This window comes from Alosa pseudoharengus, unplaced genomic scaffold (genome assembly GCF_046254945.1).
Source record: "Alosa pseudoharengus isolate Yale_2024_CS ecotype anadromous, Long Island Sound unplaced genomic scaffold, YU_APseudo_1.1 YU_APseudo_1.1_scf_3, whole genome shotgun sequence".
Lineage (NCBI taxonomy): Eukaryota > Metazoa > Chordata > Actinopteri > Clupeiformes > Clupeidae > Alosa > Alosa pseudoharengus.
Window position 1 is genome coordinate 42,508,993 of NW_027468718.1, and position 22,403 is coordinate 42,531,395.

General features: G+C 41.9%; 1 protein-coding gene across 2 annotated transcripts; it reads right to left on the reverse strand.

Moving 5' to 3' along the window:
- Nucleotides 1-1,515: 1,515 nt before the first annotated feature.
- On the reverse strand, nt 1,516-20,707 carry ctdsp1 (CTD (carboxy-terminal domain, RNA polymerase II, polypeptide A) small phosphatase 1). 2 transcript variants are annotated; one of them, XM_076264324.1, is made up of 8 exons: nt 20,324-20,707; nt 12,432-12,586; nt 8,385-8,498; nt 7,288-7,389; nt 5,921-5,977; nt 5,006-5,098; nt 4,574-4,759; nt 1,516-4,337 (listed from the first exon to the last, which is right to left on the reverse strand). In XM_076264324.1, the coding sequence occupies exons 1-8, from the start codon at nt 20,397-20,399 to the stop codon at nt 4,209-4,211; spliced, it is 912 nt and encodes a 303-aa protein (XP_076120439.1). In that variant the 5' UTR covers nt 20,400-20,707; the 3' UTR covers nt 1,516-4,208. The 2 variants fall into 2 exon arrangements, with proteins under 2 accessions (XP_076120439.1, XP_076120440.1); XM_076264325.1 differs by lacking the exon at nt 8,385-8,498 and having other exon boundaries at nt 20,324-20,706.
- Between the last annotated feature and the right edge of the window lie 1,696 nt (nt 20,708-22,403).

Below are 22,403 nucleotides of genomic sequence, written 5' to 3' on the forward strand. Positions count from 1 at the left end.
GTATTTTTGTCCTTTGTATAGATTTTTTAAAAGAAGAATACAAAGTCTTTGGGATGCAGGCTTAAGGGTATTGTGAAGCAAGTCAAGGGGGGCCGTCTAGTTTGAAGCATGCTATGTACATACAGCGGGCCAAATGAAAGGTTAACTTAGAATGGTTGATAACTGAAACATATTACTTATTATATCACGTGACTTTTCAGTTGCATTTCACAAATAAGTATCGAGCATGTACTAATCAATTAAGCTCTATTCCTATGTGGAAGCTGTCTTTTCTGAATTCCATTATTATCATTTTGTTTCAAGCACCCTCAAATAGTTTTGGATTTATTGCATCTCTGACTGTTTCATTTGTTTTGGAAGTATCTTTCAATAAAAGCTTTCTTCAGCCATGTTGTGATGATTTACATTCTGTAAAAAAAACACACACACAAATACTACGTTTTTTAGAGTTTCACCAACTTTACAAGTTACAATGACCATAAAAGGTTCAACTAAATTACAAATGTCTCAGAAAATTATTTCTGAATTGCATGGGTATTGAATGAAATGTGAAAGCCCATTTTTGTCCCCCTTTAAGCTGCAATTCAGCAAACATGTAGATGCTCTGATATAGAGGTTTGTATACATTTAGTTCTCAAATAATGGTGAAGGCAGAGGATAAATAGATAACATACTGTACACTACCGGTCAAAAGTTTTGAAACATCTATTCTTTTAGTTGTTAAGCAAAAAGGTTCCCCCACAACATGTGGGGACTTCTTCAGGACTGTTAGAAAACCATTCCTAACATCACATACTGTGGGGACTCCTTCGGGTATTCCAAGTACGTGGTTTAGTGACAAACCTGGGTTAGTTAACTCAGAGTAGATGGTAAACCTAATAGAAGAGCTGCATGGCTTCATTCTCCTAACAAAACAATACCATAGGGCTCTTGTTGTAGGTTTACCACTTACTCTGAGTTAACTTACCCAGGTTTATCACTAAACCACATACTTGGAATACCCACCTGGACTGTTAGAAAACCATCCCCAGAGTCTAGCATCACAACATGTATAGGGACTCCTTCAGGACTGTTAAAAAAACATTCACAGAGTCTAACGTTAAGGTGGTTGATGGAACGCCAAGAGTGTAAAATGCTGTCTTCATAGCAAAAGTTGCCTGCTTAGAAGAGCCTAAAATATTAAATAGCTTTGTTTAGTCTATACACAGCTTTGTTTACTCTTTTTTGTTTACTACATTACCTTATCCCACGTCTGTAAATTCATAGCTTTCAGTTTTGCTCTACAATGTAACAATAGTAAAAAAAAAGCCATAAAAGAGTAGGTGTTCCAAAACCTTTGACCAGTAGTGTATGTTTACATACTGATTTTGAAGGTACAATTCTCAAATTGGCTTCCCAAATGGTGGCGATTGTATAAATGTTTTAACAAAGTCCTCTAGGGGGCATACTTTCAATCTGATATTCATAAGGAAACCTGACTTCACATGCATGTAACCATGAATGGGTATTAAAAGGTGTGGTCATACAGTTAAAACTTTATTTGCTTTACGCTTCTTACAAAATCATTGTCATGGAGCAATGGGAGAGATCTGAGCTTGAAACCAGAGACATAAGGCCTGTGTGAGAGAAACCAAGGTGGGAAAACGGAAAATAAAACAGAATGTATTAATACTGATTGTTTTATTTCATAGCTTAATATGTTATGTGTTTCCATAAATATTCTACTAAAGATAGGTTTCATACAATTTAATATTTATTTAACCTTGGGGAGTTTACACCCTGCATTATGTGTGAAGACAGGAGCAATAACAGAACTGAAAAAAGTTCTCGTTTTGTTCATGAAAACAAACACTGATCCCACGCTTTTTTTTATCCAGAAACGAAAGTGCACAGTAAAGGCCTCAGCAGAAGGCACAATGTTTACATTGCGATTTCACAACCTGGCTGTAACCTGCCACTTGAAGTAGGTCACAGTAAACTGCATGCTGACTGCACATCGTCTCCTTAAATGCAGTGCAAAGGTCAGTGTGCAGTAGGCGGGGCTGCATGCGGACAGGGGCTTTCAGTGAGCCTTACAGAGCCCCCGGTCTCCATGACGATTCCATTATTTACTTATCTATTTATCTATTTAAGAAGGTGCTTGGAGGGGAATGACTTTGACGATCTCAAATCATACGTGATATAAACAGATGTGTATACATGGAGGCAGATACTGGATACTGAGAACACCAAACTCTGCGCTCCAAAAGCATGTCCAATGTGAGTCCAACTGCCAGATTATCAGCATTCAGTTCAAACAAGTGTTCTACATATCAACAGTAAGCTCCACAAGCTCTCAAGTTTGTAGTGGGAGCGTTATAAATTTCATGTACAGAAATTAATCATCCTGATGAGTACCATTTTATAAGATCTATATATGTTTTTTTTTTGTTGCAAATTACGTGTTGAAGGTCCTAACCTATAAGTGTCTATTGAGACATCAACACCAAGGCCTAGATTGTTGCTGAAATACAAAGCATATTACATTCAATGCTATGTCAAAGATTAAAAGAGGAAAAAAATTAAAAGCAGATAAATGGTCAGATTCAAGTACTGAAAAGAATGGAGGAAGCCATTGTGCTTGTCGAAACCGAACATTAATCATACTGCTGTTGAAACCATTATGGATTACAAGTCTTTCCCCTTGGCACAGTACTGATATCATCATCATCATCATCATCATCATTACCATCTTTACCATTATCATCAGCATCATCGTAATAAGAGCATGAAGGCACTGCGTTGTCAACATAACATCTATTAAAAATAAAACATTTAAAAATTTATAAATGGACAAAAGTAGCATTTTTGTGCTCTCACCCCAACAGTCAAAGTCAACAACAACAACAACAACAACAAAAACATCATCATCCCACACAGGAGAGTCTCCTGGGGCCCACTTGCATTGGCACTTGCGGGACTTTGCATCAGATTTCAATAACATGAGTTTACATATATAGAACCTTTGACAGGACTGTGAGTCCCCTCCCCCCACCATTCAACTCAGAGTCCAGGCAGAAAAGCGGCTGACCAATTCGGCCGCAAGGTGACAAATTTACTCTCAGGGAGGGAGCTCTCCAATCAGCCACACAACCCTCTCTCAGGCCAGGTCTCAAATCAGGTGACGAGTGACCGACAACAGTTAATGCATTTCACAAATTTTGTGAGAAGTAACATGGTTAATGCATTGAACATTTGTAGAGTATGTGTAATAATTAGTATTAAAGTATTCCAGTATCTTTCTGCTTTGATTAATATCACAAATAACACATATTCTTGGAATTTATTTAACACAGTCTACATTACCTTGCAACTAATAACTAAAATTGTTTGTCATATTACAAAAGGGTACTTTTTAAGGCAAGATATAAGGCATATATGTGAGGGTAACAAATGCTTCTGATTGTTTGTTTATAACCTCGAGGGGGGAGCTGACAGCAGAGGCTGGCACTACAGTGGAACCACGCCAGTTTCCCTTTCTTACATCGATACGCGCTTATCTCTGCTGTGAGAAAATGCTACAAAGAATGATGATTGTGGCAGTATTAGGAGATCTTGACAAAAAAAAGATTAGGAAAAAATAGCATGTCAAGAGGTAAAAGATGAATAAATATTGCTTTAAAAAATTGGCGAATTACGAGAGACAGCATAGAACCTGACATGATTGCCATCGTTGTTCCGTCCTCACTTGGGCTTCTGAGATAAACTCAATTTTACAAAAGAGGGAATGAGGGCAGTTTACCTCATGGAAAACCCCAAGTACCCGGTTATTCACTGCTTACATAACAGAAAAGACTAGTACTTATTTGAATAATTCCCACAGTTCCTTTAAACAGGCTTCCCGCAAACGTGTCTGGGGAAAAAATCTATTAACCAAAAAGGAGGAATAACACCTGTTGAAGTGTTAAAATTATCAATGCAACTCTCATGTTTCTCTTTTTGATAATCAAGCAGTCCCACAGTTCCATCTCTATAAAAACCAAACCAAGGATCTACCAGCTGTTCTCTCTCTCTCTCTCTCAGCCAATAGAAAATGTCCTGTGAATGGAATTCTGGGTAAAGTGATTCAGACCGAGACAGGCGCTGGTCCTTTACGTGGGAAGCAGCGTGGGGCCCATGCCCAAGCAGGCCTCCCTGGCCCCGAGGTGAAAGCTGCCACTGTGGTCGCGTTAGCTTGTAGTCCTGTGCTGTTTCAGGACAGCGTACACATCGTCTACTTTACTCAGTCTCTCGAAGAACGGGATGAGATCAAGTAGCTCTGTGTCGGCCATGTCGTCGAACCAGGATGCTACAGGCACCTAGAGTGGCATGAGGAGGCACAGGAGAGAAAACCCATCACCATGATGCACTCAAAGGGTTTTGGAGTTTCAAGAAAATTACTGAATAAACCGATATAGACATTTTAACTGATCAATATGTACTTGGACATCTGCATCTCGTAATTAATTTCATAAAAATATGGTTATCATTGAATTTAATAATCAACAGCACTGGCATTCTATTGAAGATGGAATGAAAAATTGTAAAAACATACAGCATTGTCTGGGTGGAAGATGTAGGAGGCAGGGGAATTGTCCACAATGATGACCTTATTCAGGTCTCGGCCTAGGCGGCTTAGGTCCTTGACATAGTTGCCACGGTGGAATACGCATGATTCTCGAAAGAGCCGACTGCGGAAGGCGCCCCACTTGTCCAGCAGATCTGATACGGGATCCGCATACTGCCATATTCAAGAAAACACAAGGGAGAGATTCAATTTAGGCACATAGGGAACATGAGTTGGTAGTAAAACCAATAGTGCATCATTGGCAAAATGGGTTGTGCGGCTGCTGAGGTGTGAAGAGGAGAGGGCGAGCAGGTGCGGAGGGTGTTACATGGTGCTAGCCCTGACACTTTGGTACAACACCCAGCAGTTTGCGCGCAACCTGACCAAGGGCCAACACAAGGAAACAGTTGTTCTACTCACCTTCGCTAAGCTAGCGGTGAAAAGCACACACTCGAACAATTCACCCATACGTTTAAGGAATTCATCCACATGGGGCCTCTTCAACACGTACACCTGGGCATGAGAAAAGCTGAATGAGCCAGTGCCAGAGACATCACCAAGCATTTTCCTTCACATCATATGCATTTACAATTATTCATTCATTTAAATACAGAAGTCACTGAGTTCAGATTCCAGAATTGCAGGTCAGACTATTCCATGATTCTCCCCTGTCAGTCAGGGCAGAGCTCAGTTTTCGTGCACTGAAGATTAACTAATAAACACCCAGCACTATCCATGGGTCACTGGATGTGGGTAAAGCACTTTATGGGGTTGTCAAACGATGACCCCGTTTTAAGTCACGCCATAAAATGGTTCGTTTTTCATGTGAGGTCGCGTCCTCCAAACATCTTCATGGAGTCGGTGGTCTTGCTCCTGAACCAAGTTATCCCGAATAGGCTTTCCACGACTTAACAAGCCTATCCTGGATTACTTGAAACAGGCGCAAGCCTTGTCCAGCTTGGGTGGTTTTCTGGTCGGCCGCAACTGGGGCCATGCTTGCCCTTTAAAGGGCTAATGTTCGCTGCCAGCCACAGCCTGTGTGAGCAGTAGATGTGTGCTCTGAGTGAGATTGATGGGCAGTGAGTTCTGAGAAGCCAGCCAGGGTTTCGTCGTTCCGTCAGGACACTGAAATAGCCACCTGCTGCTCGGACCCATCAACAGAGAAGGCCACTGCCCTTGTCAGGTAGCATGCCCAGAGGAGAAGTGATAGGTAAACAGAAAGAAACAAACTTGTGGAAAAGCCTCAAAATGTCCCAAAGACACTCCAATGACGCTGTAAGAGAGCCATGCAGTCAGTTCAGTTTGTTGTCATACATACGGTCATATCATGCTTACCTGGTGAACAGTCCCATCAATCTCAACTGGAATGATAAAATCAGCGTTGTTCACCGGCTGTTGACAGAAGAAATAAATCTTGGTCTAAATGAGGCATGAATTAATTTAATAAAAAACATCATTCAACTTCAGAAGGTTTTTCTATACATTTCATTTAACTCCAACTGTATGGATAGTGATCCACTACCGAAAGGGTTAAGCAAACACACAACACCACGTGCAGATGAAATTTCTGCAACTTAACCCTCAAAATAACAAATGGCAACACCACCCTGCTGGAGCCATCAAGCCATTTGTAATAATGTAATGGACCAGGCTCATAAACAGTGATTTATTAAGAGGGGGCAATGTAGCTTGTATATGCTGCATCTCAAATGTTAAGTTCATCACGTGCATGTGGTATACAGAGGATGGGACACCATGACCTACATTCACAGACTATGAAGTAACTCTGAAGATGCCAAGGCACAGTGTAGAAGCTTCACAAAACCAACAATGATCACCAGTAAAACTACCGATTAACCATGAATGACTAATTCCTCATAACTGTAAGGCACTGCAGGATTCTGACACACTGGACGCTGTAGAGAAGGGGGGACGGGACATGTTGATGTATTGATGTGACACAATGAGCTGGAAATGATTAAAGTGTCACTGTCGACACTCTCCATTTAACAAAAGCCTGGTTTTCATTACTGTTCAACATAACACATTGCTGATGTCATACATTTCAGCTTAGGAGGAAAGAATTCTTCCATAAACAGTAAAGGAATAAAAGACTGGAGACGGCTGATTCTTGCCACAACACACCCTTATTCCAGCACACACTTATTCCTTCAAGGCAGACTTACTACAGGATCTGAATTCAATACTTTTTATTGTGACAGATTATACCAAATCCAGTGTTTTCAGACACGAACCACCTCAATATTGCGCACATTATGCAATTCAGTTTCGATGTGTTCCCTGTACAGAACATCGGCTATCAGGTATCTGACATTTGACCAGTACCAAGAACATACTGACAAGTTGAGGGATTTCATAAATGTGCCCCATGCTGTGCCCTGATTGATCAAACATATGCTGTTGCTGAGAAGGAAGTTGTATGTGTCCTTTGACAATGTTGACCATCTGTCCAACACATGTGCAGCCACGTTACTTTGCCACAACCATGTTGTGCAACATATAGATAATGCCTGCAACATATAGATAATGCCTGCAACATATAGATAATGTTGTGCAACATATAGACAATCCCCATGTTTCAGTACAGCACAGGTACATGGGACTTGTCATCACAGTGCTTAGTAGTAGGGGTGTGTGGAAGTGAGTGGATGATGATGACGCAATGGGGCTCCACAGCTTACCTTAAATGAACTGTGGACTAGTGTTTCATCTAGATCAATGACTACACAGATCTTCCCCGCGTCTTTCGATTTAATCTGAGGGAGCAGTGGTTTGGCTGGGACCTGGGGTGAGCAAACACACAACAGGAAGTTAAGCAACTGAACAGTTACAGCATGAAACCACTTTACTCTGATATTAGCAAAACAAAACAGTGTAAATATACAGAGCAAAAACTACATAAAACATTTTATGTACATAAACTCAAAGCCAGTCCAGACAGCTCAAGTAAAGCTCCAACAGCAGCTGCTAGTAAACCACTGCCTGTGCAAGTCAGTAATTCAATACATTCAGTCCACAATCATGAATGACTCGTGTTTCAATACTGCCGTGTCAACGGAAAAAGAAATAGGGAAAAAAAAAATAAAAAGCTTGCTTGCTTGTAGTGGCAGAGAGAGAAATAGGCTCTAGAGGGGAGTGTCCATGAGGGGGCACACGGAAGCTCTTTTAGTTCTTACATTCCGCAGGCCAAGCCAGGCCGTGTGACTGCGGGCACTGCCCGGGATGGGATGAGGTTACACGACACCCTGGCCAAGCCATTCTCTGTCTGAAAGTGCCCATGCTCTATACAGAAACACACTTAACCAGCTGGAAGGGCAAAACATGCTTATAGGAAAAGCAACTGAACTGAACATAGAGACAGATGTGCTTATGCCTGAGCCGAGTTTGCCACTGAGGCTGTGCTTTAGGAGCAGGAGGGGGGGCGGGTGTATTGTAGATAGGTGTCTTTTTAAACTTCAGACTGAAATAACAAGCCCATATGACATGGAATCAGAGATGTACTTGAGCATTCTCCTTCACTTATTTTAGCTCTGAGGCAAAACAAACTCAGACCAAAGTTGAACACGACACATGTCTGGTACCCGCAAAACCGGTCACAGGTAAAACTCAACAGGCATAAGTTTCAGTCTTCTTTTTTTTATTATTTCAGAAACTACAAAATTCACACCATGCATTAGGAGTGGGCTAAATGAAACCCAGCATGCTGAGCAATTGAAAAAAGAAACATTGTATCGATGCTTCTTAAGCAATTTATATGTGCAGCAAAAGGACTAAGTACCTCCTCTGTTGGGACACAGAACTCGCACTGACAGGTCTCTTGGATATCCTCATCCTCAGACTCAATCTCTTCAGGCTCCTCCAATGGTTCTGGGGTCTTTCTCTCATCAGCCAGCTTAAAGAATTGATGTGTTGCACAGTGTTCAGAGTGTTCAGTGGATTCAACATTGTTTTCTGAGGTCTTAGCATGATCAACACTGTTCTTAGTGGGCTTTGTCTGTTGGGTAATAAGATCAGACAACAGTATTTCAGGCATCACCGACTCAGCACATTTAGGCTCAGGTAACTTGGCTTGTTCAACCTGCTCAGAATCCCACTCTCCTCGTTCGGACTTGAGCAAATCTGAGAGTTCCTCACAGACCTCATCGGTGTCTTTAAGGCAGAGAGGCTCTGGGGTTTCGGAGGCCTCTATACCATAAGGAATCTCGGGGCTAGTAAGTAGGCCCTCATTTTTCTCATGCAATTCTCCAATTTCTTCATCTTTGTTCTCATCCAGTACTTCAGAGAAAATAATATCAGGGATAAGCCCATGATGGTCACAGTTATCTGGACTAGGGTTTTTACCCTCGTCACATTCAACGGAAGGTTCATCCTTACGATGCACCTCAGAATCGTCTTCCTGTACAGAGCCAGATTCACTTCTTTCTTTTTCTGCTTCAGCAACAACTTCACTGGGTTCTTTGGTTTCAACTTCGGCCCAGGGATCGAATATTAGATCCAAACTACAAAAATCTGCACCATAGTGCCCATAGGCTTCAGCCGCTGACAGTCGTCGCCGTTCCAGGAACAGTCTTAAAGTCTGACTTTGATAAAGTGCATATCCAATGGCAGGTTGAGAAAGCTTCTCCTCAGGAGGGGATACCAATAGCTGACCTTCTTGCTCTGTCTTTTCCACTGGGCTGTCTTCAGAAACTTCAGCTGCTCCCACAGGGCCCTTAAGACCTTCTTCATCTATTTGGGGTTCAAGACGGTCTCCTTCTGAGTCTGGTTCACTTCCATCATCCTCAGTGTACCGTTCTTCAACACTGGATTCATGACTTTCACCCTCATAAAACTCACCGTCTGCACTGCAGAGGTCAGCACTTTCAGGGTCTTCTGCCGTCCACAAACAAGAACAGGATTGATTTTCACATTCCAGTGAGAATTCATGCACTCCATCATCTGTATAATGCAAGTAACCTTCCTGATTATCATCTTGTGGAGACCCATCAAAAGACCCATCCTGGATAGGAAAGTGGTCATTCTCTGCCTCTTCAGATAGTTTATCACTGTTATAAGAGGACTCAGAACAGTTTTCATCAGATTCACTTCCATCAGAGCAGGTTTTAAATGATTCTTCAGTTTCAGAACTGTCTTGGCTTTTCTCATTACAGGGGTGATAGTCATCCCCTTCACTTAATCCATCCAGAGAATCCACATCAGGTTTGTAAGATCTACTAATATCACTGCCTTCCTCGGAATTAAGTTCAAAGAGTCCATCTTGATCAAGAAAGAAATCAAGATCCTTGTGTATTTCACATTGGGTATCAGTGCAGACATCATATAAATCGTCCCCTTGAGATTCTACAGTCTCAGACAATTCCCTTTGCTGTGAGGATTCATTGTGATAAGATACTGCACTGCATTTTGTAGTCTCACTCTCTTCAGAAGTAACGCAATGCACAGAGACTTCACTGTTGTTGTGCTCAAAGGAGTGACTACAAGACTGCACTTTTTCTTCCAATTGTATAGCATCACACTGGTCAGGACTAGGTCGGTCTTCACTCACCTCTATGTCTTCAGAGGAGTGATCACAGAGATTGCAGTTTTCACAGCACTCATATTCTTTTAGAGATGAAGCATCAGGTCTACGTTCAATTAAGAACTGAGAGAGCCATAAGGTTTCAAAAGTATCCATTGATCCAGAGAGCAAAGTATCACATTTAGAATTGTGCCAGGTCTTCTGTTGCTCTGTGAGCTGCTCACAGTGAGAGCTGTGGTGTTGGCATGGCTTGTTTATTTTGTGGGCGCGATAGTATTTAGCACAGCTATCAAGGGAGCCGCATTGTTCAGCCAACTCAAAGTGCTCGGACGTCTCGCATTGTTCAGGGGTCTTTGAGTGTTCAGCAGTGTTTTCAGTCGGCTGACACTCATCCACCGCAATAGCATCAGGAAGCATCTGTTCTTTAAAAAACGTGTTTACGTTGCAGAGTTGTGCATGTTGACTGCTCTCTGTAGATGCACAATAATTACCTAGTTCTCCGCTGGACACAGGCTGTTTGGCAATGTCGCACATGTTAAATGGCTGTTCAACTAATGTGCCATACATTTTACAGTTTTCAGCTTTGAGGTCAGTGGATGTCGAGTGTTCGCCTAATTCACAGTCAACTACTGATATGCTATATTCAGAGGACTGGAAAACATCAGCAGCAGCAGCTTCCTGGTCACGTTTGGAGGGCTTTTCAAAAGCACTCTCAGACACTTCACTTTCTGACACCTCGATATAAACTGCCTGTTGTTCAGAGCCACTGCACTGTGTGCAGGGTTCACATTGTTGAAATGACTCTGTGTGTTCAACATTTGGATCAGGAAGCTCACTGTGCAAAGGCCCACCTCTGTCTGAGTACATGAGCTCCTGAGAAACTGTACTTAATTCAGAATCAAGTTCAAATGTCCCACCAAGCTCAGTACCATGTTCAAATGACCTAGTTTGCTGAAAAGATTCAACATTATTAGTCTGCAGCTCTGCTGTGCTAAAAATTTGTTCAAATTGTTCGTGCTGTTCAGTGCACTGCTCTGAAACCTCTGAAATAGTTACAAGATTAGTGCATAACCTGTTTCCAAAGAACACTTCCTCATTTTGACTCATTTGAGAGGACTCACTGTGTACCCGGAAGGTTTCTGTACCATGACTTTGATCGGGGAACTCTGGTATACCAACATGTTGTTCTAACTGTACTTCGCCAGCTTCGTAGTGTTTACAAATGTGCTCCATGGCTTTACTTAGTCCTTGCACTTCGGCTGAATCAAAAGAGCTCTGATCCACAGAATTTAAGCAAAGTTCACAATAATCATCGAAAGACTCATTTCCATCCGTGTGCTCCTCGTGTCCAGAGACCTTAGTTTGGTCTACACAGTTCTCCTCAGGCATATTTTGTCTGATCGGTGGGCTTTGCACCACAACTTCACCCCTGAGAGAAGACTCAAAAAACTGGGAAAATTTCCGTCCAGCTCCAAAATGACTGCAAAAATCGGCAGCTTGAAAGTGCTCAATGCATTTCCCGAGTGTGTTGCTCTCCCCGGAGAGCAGGCAGTGTCCTGACGGCATGCGGTGCTCTGAGAGGTCTAACTGTGGTGGGGGCTGGGGAGATTCGCTGAGCCCACAGGCTGCCTGAGACACCAGCAGTAGAGCACACGTTGACATGACAGGAGGGTCAAAACTAGACTGAGCTTCAGTACCCAGCGCCTCTTCAGGAGACCTACCAATTTATTTTGGGGGGCTACAGAGACGTGACAAATAACTCCTGGAATATCAAATCACTATAAAAAGCTGAAGTAAGGCATAAATCTGAAACTGACACCCGAGAGCATCTTGACCACCTGATCTGTCTGTAGTTGCTAACAGCCATGTTGTTTTCCAAGAATGTGTTCAATAGAATCATGGATGGCTTTGTCTTATGCCAAGAGCACTTGTTTGGCAAGATATAATCTCATATTTACCAAGGAATTCTAATCTTTTAACACTCTTATAGGTGACAAAGGAGACAACTGAATTTTCACTAAAGTTTTGCATAGATGCAAACAAGCACTGTGATGATTCACTGACATGACGATTTATTGACACTGACTTGTTTGTTGTTGACAGTCAAGAGAAAAGGGTTGCGCAAAACAAACATGGGGTTTTGGTTTCCTTGGTGACAGAGTTGATCATATGGCTCTTGGTCAATTTAACCACAAGACACCCAGAAACCCATGAGCGGGAGAGTTGCCTTGGGGCGGGAGATTAGAGAGACAGTGAATGAAGTGGTACGGACATCAAAACACAGAGGTACAATGAAAATTGCCTTACTTTAGAGACCGTTCCATTTTCTTCAACCAACAGCGGGGCGTTGTTGTTGACTGGGAGCTGATCTGTTTCGTCATGACACAGGCAGCAGAAGAGACTGTGGAAAATGCTGCGACTGCGGGGTTTCTTTGATGAAGATGCAGCATGTGTTTGGGCACCTAAGAACACAAAAGCACATACAGTCACACCATGCTGGCCATACTGCCTGCTGACCACACCGCCGTGACCACACGTCAAACCTCCATCTTTGGACGGCTCTGACAGACACCAATGTGCCACTAATCAAAACCAAGCACTCTATGTGAAGATATCACTTTCCTGCTTAAGGTTGATTAGCTTGCGATTCTTTTTAAAGATCCCCTGCTGGTATAAACAATTCAAATTCATTCGGAACACCTGCTGCTTAGCAAGACATGTTGTTGGTTTATTGACATCAAAGTTGATTGGGGAATTATTTTCATTATTATTTGGTCCAACCAGTGCAAATTTGGTGTTTTTCAGGCAAACAGATAGAGATCTCTTAAACTCTGTAAAGCTGATTTTGAGAGAGCAATCCACAGGCAAGGAATCAAGAAACCAGAGAGTCTACTATGGGTGGAGATATAATGGAAGTCTCAGTCTGTCATTGAAAACATGTGTGTCACACCCATGCAAGTCCTACATGCATTCTCTCACTATTCATGACAGCATTTCGTTAATGCTGGGGCCTGGGAAACAATCTGTGGTCATTCAGCACTTCACAACAGTAATTAGCCAATAATCCTCCTAGGCTGATAACGTAATAGTTATAGAGAGACCAGTAGAGACCAGTGTGATTTTGCAATAGTGACAGACATAACAAGGGATTGTCATGATTAGCAATCTATGTACAGCTCAAAGGCAAGAGACCTTTTTAGATGTATTGCTAAAGCGAACATGGGTGATGATAGCTGGGCTTTAGAAGACAAAATCTTTGACAAATTAGACTGCCAGCAAGATGAAGGAGGCGCTGTCATCATGAAAGTTTACCATGCCAACTGAAACCCCTGCATCTGACTCCTGATGGAGTAATTTGACTGGATCCCGCATATATGCAGCTTTCTTTTTTTTAACCCCCAGTTTGATATTTTGTTTCCTACAGTAATCAGATGGCGATGCTGTGTTACCACGTTGCTGATGACAACAGAGCTTTCCAAACGAGGTGATGATGCAGTCTTGCCAACACATTTAAGAGATAACTGACTTTGATAGATGCTAGCCATGATTTCAGCTGTACTCTGACCCACATAATATGAAGTAGCCTACGAAGCATTTACTTGACCTCCTTCCATATACCCTCTCTGGACGAGTGTTAACACTCTTAATGCTGCAAAGTGAACTTTCAAAACACGTTAATGCCTTTTCAGTAAAATTATAAATCTATCCAAATCCAATACCATATAATTATGAAGACATTGTAACAAGATAGTGTTCTTGTTCATTCTATACAGTACATCCATATTCCCCGATCTGGTAGTTTTTTATGCATTCGTTACCAGTGGTTAAAGTGGCAGGTGGGGGAACCCTAAAAGTGTCAGTGCAACGGGGGAAAATGACTCACCGTTGGACAACATATTGAGTATCGTGGTGTAGCAATACTTTTTGGACAAGAATTGCTAGCTTCTTGGTCACCTCTGTACACGCAAAAAATTAACTCACTTATTTTAACAATATCATCACGCTATATCGTTGGTATAAAAAGAATATATTTATTTTATTATTAATTTATCTAAGGTGGGGGAACACACACTTTAACCCCTGTTTGTTACACTTTTCATGTAAATAAATGCTGTTAAAAAGCCTATGGGAGATGTATGAATATGATGATATTCTCAATATTTTCATTTAACAACAACAATTTTAATCTAAATCTCTAAAATACAAATTAGTAAAATAAAATATTCACATTAGTTGGGAAGAATTGTCATAGTCATATCACTAGAGATGAGTTGAAATAAAATAATGGAAAATCAATTCAAATCAATCTTTATTTGAATAATTTCACAAAATGCTGAAATGTATATTTCTACTATATCTACTGTAGTCCTAGTAATAGGCGATAACCAGCCCTAACCATCATACTGATCTGCTTCCTAAACCAAAAATATGAAATAGGCTACATCATCACTTTTGTTCCATGTATACAATAAAGCAGTGGCTTGTCTACGTATGTGCAGCTCACATTCTAGACCATAAATGTTTTTGCAAAGACGAGACTCCTTATGCAATGCAAGAAATATAAATACATTCATGTTGCATTCAAAGAGTTTTTTTTGAAAAGTCGTTAGTCATCAATTCAGGGCATTTAAAAGAAGCGTAAATCAAAACACTGCCAGGGGGCCTTTTTCCACGCGTCTTTATGGGGGTTTTGACTTGTAGCAGATGGAGTGGAGCATGGTGCGCATACCTAAAGTCTGCTCACAGGGCAAAGGGGCGAGTAGAGGAACACGAGCGAAGGCCCAGGCAGGTGAGTGAGCCTGAGAGGGCAAAGAAACATCACGCAGTCCGCCACGTTGGCTCTTCTGATGTTACACATCAGACTGCTTTAAATAGCCCTCACGAGCAGCTGCTGACAGAGGTTAGTGATGGCATTCTCTGTATATAGAGAGACCCTGCTCCAAGCCATAAACGGACACGCAAAACAAAAAAATCTCTGTTGTAGGGGAGCACGCCACCAATCCTTGTGTTTATCGTTGGACTGACTGGAAATACCCAAACAACGACAAGGTGAAAGCCTCAAACTCACTTTTGTGCATAGCATTGCATGCCCTGGGGTAAATGTGTTGACTGTGCAATGTCTTCAATGTTTTTGAAGCGAGACCACTAAGTTCTATGTACTTATTCGTCATGTCTTAGCAGGACAGCTGGAGGCGGAGGTTTTGACAGTTTAGACGGCTTGACAGCCTGTGCTGTGTGGCCCTCTTTTCCATGGCTCGCACCCCATATCCCAGGAGGCTTAGATCCCGATAACGAGGCTACAGCTCTTTTCCGGATCCAGCGCGACCCCGCCCTAGTCAGCATGTTTCAGCACCACAAAGTTAAAAGTAGCCTATCTGGGTCCCTTTTGGGAATGCCTGAGATTCTATTCCCATCCTGGCAGACGCTGGTCTCTCCACGGCTGATTTTATGGCCCCCGCCGACATTTGATATCCCCCCGACAATCCAACAACTTGTTTCACACTATCCGCAGAGTGAGAGGGACAGCAGGTTTGTGAGCATTGTGGCACACGTGGTGCCGAGTTTAAGTTACTTGGATATAGAGCAAACAGTTGGCATTCATTGCAGGGCACCAGTACACAGGCTGACACCATTGTAAACACTGGCATTATCAGATCTGAAAGACAAATCAAACTTAAAAGGAATGCCAGTATAAACACAACAAAAAAGTATATAAATAGATCAATTCTTAACAGGTGGTAAATTTACCACAGGGTAAACACAGGCTTAATACATTTAAGATATTTTTAAATAGGAAAGCAGTGAGTTAACAGAATTATTACTTCATTATACAGTGGGATATACATTGGTTAGATGTGTTAAATTACCTGTAGTGGAAGAGTTTTAATTAAACTAAATACAATTTCCAAACCCCTCTAAATGTGCAAATAAGTATCACAAAATTCGGATGTGTATTAAAACAGAAAATATCTATGTCATTATTTATTTGATTGTTTGCTGTTGACTACAGTGTTGAAGTATTAAATCAAAGACTCAAACAGCTTGTTTTGAATTAAGTATCTGTGCTTTCTCATCTGAATGCACTGAGGACCTTTGAGGCCTTGGCTCCGGCAAAATGTGCAGATTTTCGACTGGGGTGGGAGGGATGGACCAGTCCTTTTTTTGCCGCTTTCATAAAACTCCCTAAACAAGAGAAGCACTCAGGGGGCCCCACTCCATTCCCTCAGCCCCTCTCTCTACCTCCCTCTCTCTACCTCCCTCTCTCTCTGGAATGCAGCCATCTCATAGGCCCACAACCCTCTGCTGCACAGTGGCCGGGCCAAACCAAAATAGGAACAGGAAGTATCAGGAAGTGAAGTAAGAACTCATGAGAAGCAATAGAGGGTGGCCCTCACAGAGAACGCTCTCTCTCTCTCTCTCTCTGTTGTGTTGTGTTTTTTTTCTCTCTCTCTCTCTCTCTCTCTCTCTCTCTCTCTCTCTCTCTCTCTCTCTCTCTCTCTCTCTCTCTCTCTCTCTCTCTCTCTCTCTCTCTCTCTCTCTCTCTCTCTCTCTCTCTCTCTCTCTCTCTCTCTCTCTCTCTCTCTCTCTCTCTCTCTCTCTAATCACTCTCCTTCTCTCTTTCAGTCCCTCCCTCATTCACTCTCTCCCTCTCTGCTGCCACCATCAGATCATATTTCACACAACAAAGCAGGTACAGAGGAGGACAAGCCTGGGAAACGGCACACTGAGGTAGCCCACAATGCATCAGTGCAGATAATGGGATTCCAGCAATCAAGGTTGGCCATCGGGGGTGGGGGAGGGGTGGGGGGTGCACCCATAATACATTTCACATGCAGACTGGACGGAGGCGTTGCCGGCACTCAAGAATGCGTGCTAATGGCGAGCCTGACCACAGATTCAGCATTGCCCTACAAGCATGACGAGCTGCGCAGACTTTGTATCTTTGCAACACTGCTGCCCCCCCCCCCCCACCACCACCACCACTACCACCACGACCACCACCATCATCACCACCCCCTATTTCTAAAAATAATCCTCAATAAGCAAAGAGCAGGTGGTGGAGTCGATGCTTTAAACTTAAAGGACAGTGTGGCTCAATTGACTGCATTCGCTAAAAGCACCTTGTCCAAAATCCACTTCCAACTCAGGCTGTGAATAAAAAAGTTCAGAATACGCAATGTACAAATCCCATCTGTTCTCGCGCTCTCGCCTGCTAAACTGGTGTGTTCAGATTTACGAGAGCGGCCGGGCACCTAGGGTGACGGGGTACGGGTGGTCATAGACATGGGGTCAGCGGCAGAATTTAGCCTTGATCTGTTGGCCACAGAAAAAGAAATAAGGACTCCTCAGCATAGCTTAACAGGGATCCTTTTCCTTAACATGTGTTTTTTTCTCTGCTCTTATATAACTAGGAGTTCCACTGGCTCCCTTCAACAAATAAGCTGCTAGGGCTGGTCAGCTCGGTCTGTGATGTCAGTGCTGAGATAATAGTCCAAGTCCAACACATTTCTGTACACTTGGGTATTATATGGCTGGGCTTGCTTTGGTTTGCAGGCTTTGCCCTTCCAAGAGTGTTTGACTTTGACATGAAGGGAGTGTTGCTGCCGACAGCATTGAGTGGGAGTAAGAATTTTACACGCTGAATGCTTCTGTCACTCGTATTCAAACATTTTAAACATTTGCCACCTGGAAATCTAGGGAGTCTGGCAAGTTCAGACTAGAGTTTGACAAACAGAGTAACTGAAAGTGAGGGAAAGAGAGGAAGAGGGGAGGGGAGGGCAGTGAAGAGAGAGAGAATTCATATTCAAACATGAACACTTACACTTGGATACTTCAACATATCAAGCTTGAACCTTAATATCAAGTTTGAAGTTTCATGTCTACATTAGCTAAATCTATCAAATCTCTTTAGAACGTTTTCTAAACTAAGAGGAATGAGTCAGTCAACAAAGTGTGCACTCTTGCATGATCTTCCTTGAGACCTTATTTAACCCCCTCAGCACATTGGTCAAATAGGCATGTAGCCTGACATGTTCTCCTGGGAGACAAACATTCACCTCAGTTTAATCTGCAATCCAAATTCAAAAACGTAATTTCGTGCCATGGCATATCCGCCTAAGAGTCTAAGCACAGCATTATTTTGAGAGTGCCAGAAGCTGTACTTTGCACTGTGCACCAACCAACCAAGCGTTGCTTACAGAGACTCTGAGGAGCAACAGCAAAACGTTGTCAGATATGTCTCAATAAGAAGGATCAATCACTAAGGCGTATTAATAAGCAACAGCACAGCAGAGGTGTTGTACACATGGGAGGTTGCCCTCAGTGTTCTTCCTTAGATTGAAATCAGTCACCAATGCCTCAGCTATGCACCCATCGTGGTGTGTGTGTGTGTGTGTAAAGAGGACAGACACAAAACCAAGCAATGCCGTTCAGCATGCCTTTTGCACACTTACATGACAGTCAACCATGCAGAGCTGCCACTTTTGAGTGACAAAAAACATGGCTCTGCATAGGCCATTGCACAATAAGGTTAAAGTGTCAGCTTTTGACAACAGCCTGCACAAACTGCTTCAATTAGCTAGCGCTTGTGTGGAACTTAGTTTCATTAGAGGGCTGGCTATTTTGAACCAACACATTAACCTTACCAAAACTACTACATAGGGTCCAATGGTTGAAATGGCATAATCAAGTACCTTTATAGTTGTTTTACCTACTTTTAAACCTTGTATTCTACAAATTAATTCAAGCGATGACGTAGCACTGCTGTTGACAATTGTGACCTCTTGTGACCTATATCTAAAACCAGAGGCCCACAGTTACAGGAAGCCCCAAGCAGCATATTCCGAGTGCCACGGCTTAGCAGCTAAGCAGTGCGCAGTCTTCTCTGTGACAATAGACACACAACAGAAGTGAGTGACTATACAGTCAGGTCACCATGGCCACGTATTTCGGCCTTTGCTTTCAATAGAACCGCACACAAAGAACCTGTGAACACTCAACACTGAGCTTGCAGGTCATCCGATGTGTTCACCGGCTTTCGTCTTTTTCATCTACTTTGTACTTTTGTTGCACCCACATTGAGACTCAGGTTAGCTTACACTTGAGCACAACAATGCATCCTTTTTGAAGTTTTCTACATCTTTTTGAGGTTTTAACCTACATGTTGACAATAAATTGTCAGTGTGCAGCCCCTCCTGTCATAGATGCCACAGTCCAGCTTACAAAAAAGAGATCATAAACAGTGGGGTGAAACGCTTCACATATGAGCACTTGCAGTGTTTTGTTTGTTAACCTACCTCACTGTCTGATGGACACTGACAAAAATAAATCAACATAAACACCTTGTGTCAGTCCAACTACTGTGGGAACTCTGCTGGAAGGGGCTAGGCCTACTTGATAAAAAAAAAAATATATATATATATATATATATATATTGCTGCCACAAAAAATTGGGTTATGCAGAAACATTTTATCCAGGCTTACAGCTGTAGTCTATGCAGTAGATGTCCAAGAGATGGGTGGTGACCATTTGGCGGGAAAAAATCTGACAAGGATGACGAAGCCATCCACTTTCCTGACCTCTACAGCTACAGAGACAGACACTGAAACTCCACTGACTGAGCTACTGCATGACATATTCAGGACACGATATTTCATGTCAAAGAAGACCAGTCAACCACCCGCTTGTAGTGATGTCTGTTATTAGGAACAGAAGATGAGATGATGACAGACATATTAATGCCCAATAATACTTTTTTGCCTAGGCTACTCAGATGATACAGTCCCGCCCCCTGAATTAAGGGCCGAATAAGATTTCAATGTTTTGACTTTTATTTTCATTCTCAAACATTAAATGGCCAGACTAGACCGTTTCTAGAGAATTGACACATTATTCATACTACGACGGAGTTTAGAAACAGCAGACGAGATGTAGTAGACCAAGTTATTCGCAGCTGTCAAATTAAGTTCTTGTCCTCCAAGGCCGACGCGGCCATTTAATTCCGTCCCGTCAAAAATGCAACTATTGCAATTTAGCGCATCCATACAAAGTAACAACTGTAGTTTTCCGGCAACATTGTTGACTGCACGCATGGCCACTATTTACTTCAAAACACTTTATGTTTGTTTCGCCTCAGATATTCTTCAGTTCTGACATGTGCGCTCCAAAACAACCCACTTTCAAAACTTTTCTAACTTACCTTTCTCTCGTAAAGGAGTACTCGCCTCTTCATCACGGCTCACTTGTGTGATTACTGACGAGGACGGGTGGTCCATGAGATCCGTAAATCCAGAGCAATTACGATTTGAAGTATACGTTACTTTTTCAAAAACCCAGCTAGCTAATTTTAATTTAACCAAATATCGCGCTAAGCTAAAGCCTATCTTGCCTCCTCCCCTAATCGTTAAAAATATAAAACAAGCTCCTATACGTACGCATGTACAGTCATTCTTGTGCCTCCAATTGTTAAGAAAACAAAGAAATACAATTAAATTAAAATAAAATAAAAGGAGGGGTTTCTTGTTGATAACTTTGTTACAACATGGAGTTCGTCTCTGCTCTCAATTTCAAGATACAAACATGGAACTTGACGGTTTCAAGGCGCCCGCATCTCTTAAAGCGGCAATGAATTCTAGAGAAACTGGTAGGCTACTAGTCTAATGAGTTGAAAGCAGGAAATAAAACTGGCTCAGAGCTGTTTTTATTCAATAATTGTTGCATGTAGGCTAAAATGAGTAAAATATAGGCTCACAGTTATTCCTTTCTTTAATTTCACTCTGTCTTACTTTATAAGCAGATGGTGCTTCTATAGTTACAGCTCTTTGGCTGAGGACTGTAGAAACGCTATCAGGTCCGCAGTAAACCTGACAGACCTTTCACCAGACCACTCTTGGTATATTCAAGATCAGCCAGGACACTAGCCATCAGTACTTTTATTATGTGTAAATATATGGCCACAGATGCATGCAGCAAAACAGTCCAGACCTACTGACCTAAAATCTCACATCTCTAAAATTAGTATTGATACAAATACAGCTATAAAATTTGAACTTGATGACAACTAGGTCAGTAATGCACAGTTTAATGTTGTCATGTGCCTTCCTTCATGACCTTGACCTATCAACGTCAATTTTATGTGACGCACATGAGGCAGAAACATAATACAGATTGGCCATAACAATCTTTATGAGTTAATTCCACATCCAGTAAATGCTGTGTTATCATTTTATTAGAAGATACTGCAAGCGATAGTTTGACTTTAGCTGGCTGACTGCAGTCTGTTGACCGACTTTCATAAATAAAGCCCCTGGGCTATTAGTAGGCAACTAGATGAATATACAAAATTGTCTCTCTGAATAAATGGATCTAGGCCTTCACATAAATATGTGTCCCTACATTAAATGGAGGAGGTCTTTCACTAAAATTAGCAGGAAGCCCAAACACTCTTGGGGTGTCTTGAATGTTTTAATATCGTAGATAAAATATCATATATGCCTATTTCCATTTGGAATCAGTCATATTATAATATACGAAACGGAACCAAGAGACAAGTAAGGAATAGCCAAGGGACAGTGTTGCAATGAGAGATGGCCTCTCCATTGGACAGTGTTTTGCAATGAGATGGTCTTTCCAAAGGATAATGTTTTGCAGCGAGGGACAACCTACATCAGAGTCTAATTTGATTCCAGGACACCAGGAATATACATTTTCAACATAGAACAGAGTTTCATTGTCATTGTCGTCATCATGACAAATGTTAGTGAACTTAGAAACACTCAAAAATGTGAGTTACAAGCCACAATGTGCTACAAGCCACAATCATCTCCAGCTTCTTGCAGACAGATACAGTTGAGATGTGTCCATTTGCCTATATTTTGTGAAGAGTTGTTATTTTAAGAGAGATGTCTTGTTTCACTCAGCACAAACTCATTATTTATCAAGTTTTTCACTTGTGTTTTCATGGTCAACTATGAGAGAACTTGGTAGGCTATCCTCAGGTGGGGCCCACATTTGTTACTTAAACTGTGCACATAGGCCTGTATTACATAAATTATGCTTAGTGTATTTAACTATTGGTATCAGTATTTTATACAGAACTATTCCTAAATATGTTTGACATCTAGAAATATCTATGTAAAAATGGATCGTCACTATAATCTGTTTGAGCTTGTTATTTTGTACAGACACAAGTCGAGCCATCCCTGAGACATGCGTTGCCCGTTTAAATTCAGCAAAATCCACCACGCAAACAAAGTTAAAAAGATCTCTCGGCCTGAGGA